General features: G+C 42.5%; 1 protein-coding gene across 2 annotated transcripts in view; it reads right to left on the reverse strand.

The window, feature by feature from the left end:
• Positions 1-13334, reverse strand: part of MYOT (myotilin) — a 673370-nt gene that overhangs the window by 249715 nt on the left and 410321 nt on the right. For both annotated transcript variants that reach the window (XM_078653296.1, XM_078653297.1), the window contains exon 11: positions 12483-12581. In XM_078653296.1, coding sequence (XP_078509422.1) covers positions 12483-12581 — 99 coding nt within the window. The remainder of the gene's footprint in view (positions 1-12482; positions 12582-13334) is intronic.

The following is a 13334-nucleotide window of genomic DNA, read 5'->3' on the forward strand; positions in this document are numbered from 1 at the left end:
TTCCTTGGGATTGCTCCACTGTCCCTTTCCCATCTCTGGAAATATATGTGGATATGTGTACTTGGGAGCCTTGCTCTTAGTAGGCGATCCAAAAATAAGCAAAAACAGCTCTTTGTTAGGTGTTTAAAATGTAAAATGTGTCTGGTTACAATCTGTTTTTACAGCCATCAGATCCAATGCCAATAAACCTCCCAGTTTCAGCCGTGGCCGCTGCAGGTAAGAGCAGTGGGGGCGGCTAGGGGGGGGGGGTTTAGGGGCGTGGTCATCTCTCGGAATCCGTCCCAGCCAGCCCCATCGCTCTAACCTGCAGCGGCTGCTCAGTTTATTTTCCCTGTCAGTTATGTCTTGGAAGGGGGCGGGGGTTACGTTGACAGATGTTTTGCTGCAGCTCTGCTGTTCAGGAAAACCTTCTGTCAGACAGTGCCACAAAGAGACACGGAAGTACTGGTTCCAACTACCAGTATGTGAATTCATTTATTATTGGAATATGACACCCCATGCACCCCCATTGAAGTGACCGAAGGAACTGGGCACTGAGGGAGCCTGGTTAGAAGGAAGGTAGAGTGTGGTTAGTAGAATGTTAGTTAGAATTCAGGGGATTGTAAGACAAGTTAGCATTTATCATGTGTGACTACCAGCTTGTAAATATTAAAACTGATATTGGTACTTAAAGCATATTGACAGCATTGTCACCAGAGAGATGGCAGGGAGGTCACAATTACATTTGCAGAAAACTGGGAAAGGGAGCTGTGTTACATAGGTACTGGCTGCTTAATGGTGGTAATTCAGTGTAAGGTGTTTGTCGATGTTCAGACAGATCATGTGGGCAATAGTAATACATGAATTTACATAGAGGTTTTCCTGAGGGTTAAGAAGAGGGCAGCTGATTGCTTGGAAAGACTGTCTGGAATTGGAGGCAGAAAAGAAGGTGAGATAAAAGACGAGAAGGATATATGTGTTATGAAAAAAAGAGCTATGAAGCAGTGGTGCACTTTGTAGCTTATTTGCACAGGGATATGAAACGAGAATTCGAATTAGTACCAAAGGAGATGTATCAGATAATGTAGATATTTATCGTGGAGTGAGGCAGGGGTGTGTATTAGCCCCTCTTTTATTCATTTTATATATTAATAAGATTACCCCTTTTTAACTTCTGTTACTGGTTTTTCACTCCCCTCACGCCTATATGCGGACAACACAGTGCTGATGGCACAAACGCCCAAAGCCCTGCGCCTTTTAGTGCACGCTTTTGTGGATTTTATGGGCACTTTGGATCTTCAAACTAATTTTACTAAATCCTATATTATGGCATGAGGCCTAAGAGACATGAGTTAACAACTCTCTCTGTTGGTTCCAACAGCTTAAAGTGCTCTACCACTTTTTCATATCTGGGGGTTACTTTTGCCATAACTGGATCGTGGGTACCACATAGAACTCAGTGTAAGATGAAACTGCCAAGGGCTATTGGGGCTACTGAGTCACTATTTAACTTACCACAATCATCTGGAGGGGGAGCTCTTATCCCCATGTTGCAAATGTATAAAACACAGTGTATCCCGATTGCCACATACGGAGCTGTGGTGTGGGGTACCTCTAAAAGTGATGCTATTCAGTCTGGAGAAAACAGGTTTTGCAGAAAGGCCCTGGCAGCCCCTATATTGTCATCCCACTTAATTTGCCAAGAAGAACTGGGAATCACATACATAGATTACATTAGAGCCTACCCCACCTTATTATGGCCAGCAATATGGAAATACAAAGGTGGACAGTTTGATAAGGGACATCATTATGGGCTGCCTTAAATGTGAAAGGGGCCTAACAAACCAATGGCTAGCTGGCATGGAATTCAGCTATCATAGGATCGGCTTGCAACATGGTTTTTCAGGTCCCAACTTAATAGTAACAGTAATATAAAGAAAAAACAGCACAGTGAGTCTTATATAATCTTGATCACACTGCAAGAATGAGAGTAGAGAGGGGGAAGACTAGTGTGGTAGCCTATATGAATAAGGTTCCAGACGCCCCACCCACCAGATACCTTATTAGAGCCATGGGATGCTTGGAACGCAGCTTATTGTTTCATTTCAGGGCAGGCACACTTAAATATCTACTTTCCACTGGGCTTTCAGAAGAATCCTGACTCAAGTCCCTGTCCTCGTAATGGGAGATCTGGGCAGTCCATGCAGCACTTTACATTTTTTTTTAAAAACTTTTATATTAGGTACATGAAACATTCCTTACTTTTGCTTATTAAAAGAAGTAACATTAGGGACTTTAGGGTAGATTTTAGCCTTTTGTTACAGCTCCCTGATGATGAGATAAGTTTTCATGTTAGTGCATTTTTGAGAATGGCTGTCTAGGCTCATAGCTCCATGTATACAAGTTAAGTGTGCACTATTGATTTGAATGTACTGTTTGACTAATGCTTCTATGATCTGGATTGGATTTTATTTCTGTTTTGTGAGATGTTTTTATTATGTATTTACATGTCTTTATGGTATGCGCTGTGCTTTCATGGATACCTTGTAAATCCGAATAAAGTTATCATAATTGACTGACTGATGAAAAAAAGATTTGTAAATGGAGAATGAGTTGTTCACTATAGGGGACTGTTTGGTTCTCTCAGAGACAATTAGCAAAGTTTAATAAAGATTATGTTGACAGATAATTAGGATAGACTAAAACTAAGCAGATGATTACATCGAATTATTGGTTCAAGTGTTTGAGAAGTCAAGACAGCGATTAGGGAATGTGTGGACTAAGGGGCTCATTGGAACTATAGTGAGTGGCCCACCTGCCCGCCCTATGGGGGACCGCTCACCGTACTTATAGAGTGCTGCCTTTCTGGTGGGGATCTCTGTACCCTAAGTTCAGCCGCTCGTAAAACGGATACACTGAAGGTACAGTAGAGCACAAATCAGGAAATATTTTGTTTTGTCCCCAATTAGCATGTTTTTGTTTTTATAAAATGGAATCCCAAAGCAGGTGTTTGTTTGAGAAACACAAGAAATATAGTGGCCCTGGTGTGCTGGGATGCTTTTTGCAGTACGCCAGAGCTACTGTTTCTCTTCCATTCTTGATTGAGCCATAGTTGTGTGGCAGTCAGTCAGTCAGTCAAATACTTTTATTCGATAAATCAATATCATAAAAAGACATCGGTACAAAAAAATATAATACACAATATATACAACAGTATTATACAAAATATACGGCAATGTTATACAAAAAGATGACAAATATGTGCCCATTAAAAATTTGATAAAATGAGAATAAAAATGGCAATCTGCTATTTTGGTTTACATTGCTACATCTCTTTAGATATCTAAAATAAGTTCATACTAATTAGGATCAACCAGGTTCATTGGGACGCAATTAATCTTATTCCTGATCCGGACAGTGGCTACTAAAAAGCTAGCAACATGGAAAATTATACGGTGGGTATTTAGTAATTGTAAATACAGGAGAGCTGGCTTTACTTGTAGAAACCCTGCCTCCCTCAATATAGGAAGCAGAAACTTCTTCCTGATGTCTGCATGGTATTCACAGAACATTAAAAAAATGTGTTGTGTCATGTGTGGAAAAATTGGCACAGTTACATGGGCTAGCCTTTTACGGTTTACACCATTTAGGGAAGCAGCCTAAGGTCAAATGAATCAAATTAAAACGAAAACGAGTTAAAAGATGCCTATGGTAGGGACGGTTAACCAAAGTGAGATAGAATTCGGGTCCAGGTGAGTTAACTAAGATAAGATTAGCTCTAACAGTAGGTTTCCTTAACTCTACCTCCTCTCTCTCTAATGACAACAACTGCAGCATAGCATTTTTAATTAATAAGATGTCCTTAGATGTAATGGATTAAGGGGAAGAGAAGAGCTCGGGTCGCCCTATTTTATGGAGACTGGTTTTAATATATGTCAGCCAAGAGATTTTGCTAACATTTTCCAGCAGGAGACAATCTTTCAGGATAATGTGGTTCAGGGAAATTTCCTGGTTTACCCAGGTCTTCAACCAACAGGTTAGAGGGGCTATTTTTTATTATATCAGAGACATGCCTCACCCCCAGCTCAGTATGGATAGTATAAGTAGGTGTGGACTGCGGCACTGTTAAAACTGATCTCAGAAATTTATTTTCAGTCACCTGAATTCTGTCTTGGGGGCAGTAACCCCATATTGAGCTACCATAAGTGGCAATTGCAAGACATTTGGCTGGATACACCTTCAGTATTGCTTCTATTGGTCTAGCCCCTCATTTTTTGGTGAAACCCAAGAGTGCAGAGGTTGTTCTTGCAAATGCAACGTTTCTGTTTTTTTGTTGAGTGCCCCAATTCCCCCTGCCATCAAAGAGAACTCCCAGATTCACCACAGCAGAAGAAAGTTGTAACTTTATTTTTCCTACTGCACTTCCCCATAATCATAATTTGGAATTTTTGGCATTAATTTTTAGATCCAAGGTCTTCATAAAACTCCCAAAAGCGTCTAACAACCTTTGGAGTCCTACCCCGGTGCGGGCCAAGAGAACAGCGTCATCCGCGTACAAGAGGACAGGTATAACCAGATCCCCTATACGCGGTATGTCCTGAGACTCCGCCCTCAATGCGGGCTCCAGGGCGTTAATAAATAATGTAAAAAGAAGGGGGTCCAGAATGCACCCCTGTCTGACCCCCCTCTCTGAGTTAAAATGCTTAGTACAGCGTCCCTCAGAAATAACCCTTACAGAGGCTAGGAGACCAGAGTACAAATCAGCCAAAAGGTTAAAAAGGGCATGGTCAAAACCCATTTTTAATAACATTTGCCATAGTTTTGACCTATTCACTAGGTCAAATGCCGAGGAGAGGTCCATGAACCCCAGGTACATCGACCCCTCCTTAGCTTTAGTGTATTTGTCAATTAAAAGTTGCAGATTGAGGCATTGGTCTAGGGTACTCCTTTTGGCTCTAAAGCCGTATTGCACTTTCGACAAGACCCCCCTATCGTCCAGCCACTCCGTTAGTTTATGTAAGATAACACGGCCCAGTATTTTGACTGAGGAGTCTATCAGGGAGATAGGCCTATAACATGAGGGGTCCTGCCTATCCCCCTTTTTAAAAACCGGGATGATAATTGATTTCTTCCATGATACTGGGATATTATTTGGGTCCAAAGCATTAAACACGTTACACAGAATTTTAGACCAAAATTTCGGGGCGTATTTAAACATGTCAGCAGGGACCCCATCAGGGCCTGGTGCCTTGTTCTTTAACGTCTGCTCTATCGCTTTTTCCACTTCTATTACCTCGAAGACCACAGGAGAAACCACATTTCCAGAAGAATGAATAACTGTGGAATTCTCGATACCTGGGGAACAGTATATTTTTTCAAAGTGAGATATCCAAGCATCGCCTGCTATGTTAGACTCGAGTGGCGAGTTCTCATCGTTTGAGAACAGTGGTTGGTTTATGGTTGCCCAGAATTTCCCACTGTCTCTCAGAACCTCAGGGGCTAAAAGTTGAGTCCAAGCCTCCTCTTTCAGCTCATGTTTCCTCGCTTGTATAGCTTGTTTATATGCTGTGCTTGTGCTTGCTATGTGTGCCCTATCTGTAAGGCTGGCCTTCAGAGCCTTAAGTAGGGCAGAGTGTGGCAGTCCAAGCAGAAAAATCCATGTGCAGTCCCAAAGCCAGGGTGGGGTAGCACCACTGAGACCCACCAGCCCTGTGGTGCCAGATCAAGGATATCAACTAGGAGAGCCAGATGAGCCTGCACTGTTGGAGACTCAGCATTTACGCAACCTATAAATGGGACAGGGGAACCAAGAGGTTAGCACATGGGGCATCTGCAATTTTTTTGGCAGATGGTCTCCATCCGGCAACTTCTAATTGGCTGCCTACATCATGTTCAATAGTAATGCAAGAATAAGTGAGATTGCCTTGGGAAACGGTTAAGATATGTGGTGTGATTTGGAGGATTGGGTGATCTATAGTAGTGCATATAGTTATAAAGTGAATGTGAATGTGTCTATATTCTTGAAGGAAATTATAGGTAGGAAGGAACATTTCACAATTATTTTAATTGAAAAAGGGTTCAGCGGCTATGGCAGCAAATGGAGGAATGTGCAAGGTGCAGGGACACTGCACTTAAGCAGACAACGATGGAGACTAGAAGAAGGAACTCTACAAATGAATGCTGGCCTGCAGACTTCTCCCTCATGAGGGTTACAAGGCTGATAATGTTTGGCCTACTGAGGGGTAGAAGTACAGTGTGTATGATCATACAGTGTAGATGTGCTGTAGTGAAGCTAATGTAGAAGATTGGATACAAAACAAGTACTTGTTATAGTGATTAAGGTAGAGGATGGTAGAGTGGTATGGTGTGGAATTACGGGACAAAGGAGTTGAAAGGAGTTGGAAGATGTTGGAAAATGTGAAAAGAAGGAACAGGGTAGAAACATGGAGTTTAAAAAGACTGATAATAAGGGGCGTGTAACGCGTGTGAAGAAGACACGCTCTACATGACTGAATGACTTTTGGATAACAAGTTCTCTGTCAGTGAAAAGGTTGGCACAAAAGGATGGATGTATTTACACCCAGGTGCAGATGTATTTATGGGTTGTATTTGGAAGCATTACACCACATCATCGCTGCTTCTTTAACTTGACTAGAATAAACCTCACTGAAATTACTGTTGATTCTGGTTGGTGTCACCTTCACCTTCATGAAAAGTTCTTATACTGTTTTAAGTGAGAAATACAAATTGTTTCAGCAATCAGACATCCTCTTGTGACAGTTTGGTAGATAGGAACATTAATCCAATACACAAGTGTTACTTGTTTATCGTTAAACACTGCCCTTCTTTTGTTGCATGAAAGCTATTGTATAAGGATACTTGGAAATATGGAATGTGAGAAAGAGGGGTACTATCTTATAGCACTTGACTCTCTCAAGGTAGAGACATCCAAGGCCCACTCAAGGGATGTGGTGTGGGCTGGTACCCAAGCCTGCAGGTACGTAACAAAGTACACACAACAAATCATTGTCCAGTCAGTGCATTTACTTATAAAAAGGAAAAATATTTTATCAGGCACACACTACTTAATGCTCTCCATTAATTTACAAATATATCTACGATGGCAGATGGAAATACCTAAGGTGGCACTCTCCTAACAGTTCACAACCCTACTGAGTCCTGATCCATAAGTCTAATATACCCCTACATATACTACATACAACATATTGGGGTGTAATTATCAAAATAAAGGAATGCGTACTGGCTTTGTCAGGGTGTCACTTTTATAATAGCAGAAATATGTCAGGATAAACCAAAGGAACACCATTAAAACCACTAAGGATGATACCCTCTTACAATGACATTCATTAATACCAGTAATAATTCACTGCATGAGGAAAGCTGAGTTTTGCTCCTAGTGGTGTGTACCAGCCACCAGACATGGTTTCGTCAGGGCTCCTGGCCTCCTTATTTGTTACTGCTCTCCCTCCTCAAACAGGGCCGGTCTCCTGTTTGGGTCCCTGGCACATCTCTTGGACCCTGGGCAAACTCCCTCAGGAAACCAAGGCAATGTGCCCTCCCTGCCTGTACCCTCCAGGTCTCACTGCCTCCTTTGGCCACTTGCAGAGCACATGCATCAGCGGACTTCAAGGCCTGGAGGCAACACTCCTGCAGGACCAGTTTGAAGTCCAGGGGAACTCTCCAGGGTCTCCTCAAGTAGGTGCATCCCTCTACTGTCCCTAGAGGGAGTGAGGGCAGACAGCCATTGGCCCTGGAGAAAGAAGTTCTAGTACCTGGGTGCCAAGTGAAAGGAGAAGTCCTTGAGGACATCTTTGCAGTGGGGTTCGGTGTTTTTCATCCTCCAGCTGAGCATTCTGTTGGCATTGCTTCCCTTAGTCTCTCCCTGTGCAGGGGTTTTTAAGTGGGTGTGGAAAGTTCCAGAAGCTAGGCAACTCTGCCAAATCATAGGGTGACACATCATCACTCCATCCCTGCCCCTCCTACACAGCATTTTGGGAATTTCCAAGATGGTGCTGTTAAGTGGTCTGTTGAAAGGCCTTCTCTGAGATGTAAGCTTAGCCCAAAGCTTAGCCCAAAACTGCCTGATCCATTCCCTTTAAAGATTCAAAGGGCAACACCTCCTGTAACTAGCTCAAGAGGTCTGGCTACCCTCCTTGTTGCAATGGGTTAAGCTTTTCCAGGCAAAGTGCAGTGTGAAAAGTAATTAGCACATGCAGATTCGGTCTCCAGTCTTTTCTCTCCAGAAGCAGGGCTAATGGCCCTTTTGGGTGGGTGACCTTTGATCATTCAGCTGGCCAGCAGAGTAATTAAATTGGCCCAGCAGAGTGACTCAAAGGCCCGAATCTAAATAGGAGCTGCGGCAAACAAAATCTTGTACTGATATGTGGAATATGTCAGATCTGCATTTGGCATTCTGATTTACTACAGGATCAGAGGGTCAAACTTGATACTAGGCCTAACTATGGCAAAACTGTATTTTGGTGCTGATTTCGGCCATAGTGCATAATATATTAAAGCACTTTCTAAACCTCAGGGAAGCAGCAAAGATGCACATGCACACATTACTAATGCCCACTCCTATTATTAGACCTACATACCACTAATTCATGAAAGGTCCCCTCTGCAACAAGCTCTGCGCAGATACCAGACTGAGTAAGAAGTTAAACTCACATGCCCAGCCTGCACTTGTGTGCAAATGCATATACTCATGTGCAACCAGGCCAGAGCCTCTTACCCTAGATGCACAGGATAGGACCTTATCTGACAAGGCAGACACTGGCAGACACTGAGTGTTAGGATTGTCAATTCATTTATTTCAACAGGGCTTATAGAAAATAAGATTGAGCTAGTGAGCCTTACTGACTGCAAAAGTAAATTAACCAGGTAGTCCCAAAGGTGAAAGGTTTGGGGGTATTAAATAGACTGAATACATTTTTTCACATGGGACATCTGCTAAGGGCAGTTTCCAGACTTTGAATTTTCGAATTTCTGTTCAGATTCAGTGCACGCTTTTAAAAAATATGGAGCAACTGCCATTGTAAAACGAGGTAGGTGTTCTTGAGATATTAGGCTTGTTTACAGGGTTTCACACATTAAATTCATTGTTTAAAAGAGCCTGACTTGATGAAATCTATTCAGACTGACAAGGTTTTAGCCACCTTGGGCCCTATTATGTATAGGGCGCACTTTCCCTGATTGCGTCCGGCGCACCTTAATACAGCTGCGCCGGGCACAAACAGGAAAAGTGCACCCTATTACATAGAATGTGCTGCACCCAGGGCAGCCACTAACCCATGATTCCCGGGGAGCAGCACATTCAACTGAAATACAGAGCGGCTTTGAAGCTGTCGTAAATTGACAGTGACTAAGTTAGCATTTTGCTCAGCTACACGAACTTTCGTGTTTAACTTGACCATACTTGCGGGGGCCATTTTGTATTTCCTGGCTTCCATTTTTTATGAACATGCGGCCTCGTGGTCAGCATGCCCTTTTGTCCTTTCTCTGTACCAATGACCATTTAACTTGCCTGGCAACAGGCTATTTTTAGCACTGGTCAAGCTCACGCATGCGTACTCAAACATTTAGATCAATGAGCGGTCACCTCTTAGAAATTTTCTCTAAAACTGACCAGTGGTACTAAACTCCTCCCACATGTTGGCTGTGTTCCAACTATGCCCTTATATGTACCTAAACTGTGCAAAAGTATACCGCCTACCTTTTTATTGCTGTTAAACTTGTATAAAAGAGGTCGCACACCGATGTTCGGGGTGATACTTCTTGCATTACCGAAGGGTGCTGTAGGAATGTACCACCACCCCATGGGGTCCTAATAAACTTGTCTTTTGCATTTCCAGTTTCCGTGCCAACTTCTATTCTATGGTGTTCAAGAGTTTTTTACAGAGTATGTAGACCTGACTAAACCCAATACCACAAAGCAGCCACTCCTTGTTTTACTGTGAAGGTGACATTTCCCCCTTAAGAGGGCTGCTATCAGGGGACACACCAACAGTGTGCCACCTTTTAGGTGGCATCCTGTCAGTGAGCCCTCTGAGAGCTTCTTTGCCTCTGAACCTATATCTGTAATACAGCGGCCGGCGCAGAGGCAAAGGGATTCACTCATTTGCATGGAGTCACGCCCCCATGCAAATGAGGGAACACCCTCTTGAGAAAATGGGTGACAAGAGACTGCGGCCCCTTCTGTAATACCAAGTGCCCCATGGGCACGCAAAGCGGGTGCAAACGCCCGTTGCGCCCCTGGGACACTTTGTGTAATATGGTCCCTAACTAATTCTTTACTCTCACTCCACTGTTCCACGAAAGTAGGAGAGCAATTGGTGGTCCATTTTCAACAGCATAAAAGCAACTCCTAATCCCATGAAGAAAGTACAAAAAAGAGCACAGTAACAGATTTTTTTTCTATCAAACTTTTATTATCATTATCATACACACTTCAACAGAGATTTACATGGCAATTATGTTGGTAATTGTATTTCCATGCAAGTTCATAGACGTTTGCAGGTTCTATGTATGTTCTGCATACAGCAATAACACTCCCCAGCACACGTCGAAGATTTGTGAGAACGGTTCAACAGTGCATGAAATGAGAACAATTTATACAAAAGAATTCAGATTCTCTCTGTCTTCTTTTCTCCTTTTATTCTGTAGATCTTCAAACAGCCAACAGCCGACATGTGTTTCGTCGCATACATGGGAATTTGTCCCGCAACTTTTTCAAGGCTAAGTCTTCTCAGTCGAATGTTGTCAAGTACGCAACAACTCCAGTTGTGTACGTGACAACATGCGACTGACGGCATCCACAGGATAGAGACACTGATAGACGCTTACACTACCAGAACATATCAGGATTGCGGGATACATAGGAACTGTATGTAAAGGACGCCGCAGTATACGGACACCCTTTGTGGGTTGGAATTATCACCACAGAAATAAAATTCTTAACTGAGAAGACAGCCTTGAAAAAGTTGCGGGACAAAATCCCATGTATGCAACGAAACACGTGTCGGCTATTGACTGTTTGCTGTTAGGAGATCTACAGAATAAAAGGAGAAAAGAAGACAGAGAGAATCTGAATTCTTTTGTATAAATTGTGCTTATTTCATGCACTGTTGAACCGTTCTCACAAATCTTCAACGTGTGCTGGGGAGTGTTATTGCATTCTGTAGGCTTAGGCTAAAATATTTGGGGAGGCTTGTGGTTCTCCTCACCTTGCAGCACCGTCATCAAAAATAAGCAACTTTGGGATAATTTTTGTGGCTTTCTCCTGAGTGGCACCAGTGAACCTAGATAACATACCACTTTTCGGCCTTTTCTTATGTTCCGCATACACATGGACTGGAGTACCATAGTCTGACTTTGATGGATGGTCGGGACCCCGGCTAACATCCCATAAGTTTACTCCCAATTACTGCACCCAGCTAGAGGAGGAGACATGTTGTACAGAGTGTCTGAGTGTCTCAGGGACTTCCCTTAACTCTTCTTATAGTCACTCCTTGACAAGGGGACCCCAATGCAGACCACAGCCTGCATGACTTCCACTTCATTTCTTCCTGTGAGGTGCGTTGAATGGCTAAGGATCATGATTGCTACTGTGATCATTCTACATTGCAACCTAGGCAATTTCTCATTTGCATGGGGTGTTATCAAATAGAGGAGAACAACTTTCCTGCTTCAATGTGCCAGAATAGATTGTCCACTGGTACCTTGTGTATAGCAGAATGGATTTCAGGTTGAACTAAAAGTGGTAGACATCAACCATTTTACCAGATTATTACCTCTTGTGCATCCATTGCTACTTTTTAGGGCTCGCCTAGAAACCGCTGTATGATGAGTGCTCATGTCGTCACACACACCCACATAACAGAAGACACACAACATCCCCTTTAAATCATTGGCTATTGTCATTCAGATAGCTTGTGGCACTGCCTAACAGGGCTGCCCATCAAGGTGGATATTAAGCCAGAGTAAATCACAGACTTGAACTCTTTTCAACAGTACTTCACACACATTGGCAAAGCGCTATCAGGCCGCTTACTTTGTTTTTAAGCACAACTTTATGCTTTTCTAAAAATGTTCATGTTACTCTTCATGGCCATCAGCAACTGTAAAGTAAAAATTGATCTATAGCTCGTCATTACGCAAACGAGTGCATGCATCTCATATGCGCATAGTTTACCAGATTGCTGCTGTGTGTGCAAATACGTATTAACGCATGTGCGCCGAAACACGAGTGCTAATGCAAATACGCGTTGGCAAAGCTAGTATGATGCCACTTTCCTTGTATAGGAGCAAGCTGTTCTCTTTAGGAATGCTTGTTTGTAACATACAGTAAACATGTGACTACTAACGTGTACAAATTCCATATTCTGATCCCTAGTTTGTGAAATATTTCTCTTTACTTCCATATAACAAAACAGTCTAATGTTTGTAAAAAATAACAATTGGTCTAAGAACACAAATTGTACCTCGGAGTCCTGCACACCATCCGCATCTATTTCAAACACTGACGCCGCATTTTCACGTCCCAGTAATCTGCGAGCCATTTTTTCTTCATACGTTAATCGCTAGGTATAAATAAAGTGGGGGCATATTTTAGACACATAATAAATACATAGTAACACTCCAATCTCGTGTAAGAATAGATTTCAGCTTTACTCTCATTAAAAAGAAGATCCTAACAGCGACACAACTGACATGATTGTCATAAAAAGGGAAAGAAGACTAGAATGGTAAAACCCTTTCCATGACAATTATGAACACATGCGATAAAGCCACCTGTGTAAGAACTATGCAGTGACAGGGCGCCTTCACTTTCATGAGGATCTTTGTTTAGCTCTCAGGTTGGCTATGCACGACTGCAGGGCATTTCCTCTAAGCTTGCAGGCTTTGTTAGTATTTTCTTCCTCCACTTGCTAGAATGTGGCAGCTGTTTTGACTTATCTTTGACCTTCTCCTGTCATTTACTAATAAAGCAACCCAATACGAACCACAATTGCTTTCAGTAGTCTCGCTAGAGCAATGAAGTAGTTGGCTATATATAGCACTCCCTAACATTTTCCTACCATCCTGGCCCTGTATTACGTTTCTACAACATGCAGTATATGCTGCATGACGGCTTGGATGAAGTTACCAGATTTTTTTTCATAATATCACGTCAGAAAGTAAAGAGAACCAACTACGGAACACTAATATCGCTAGTTTGCCATTGCTTTTTGTTTGTGAATTTTGACAGTGTGCGTGAGATGAGAAATGGATGGCATAATGAATGCCTTTGAGTTATTTAAAGGGTTGTTTTTGTTATTTTAGCCCAATCGCTG

This window comes from Lissotriton helveticus, chromosome 7, assembly GCF_964261635.1.
Source record: "Lissotriton helveticus chromosome 7, aLisHel1.1, whole genome shotgun sequence".
Taxonomy (NCBI): Eukaryota; Metazoa; Chordata; class Amphibia; order Caudata; family Salamandridae; genus Lissotriton; species Lissotriton helveticus.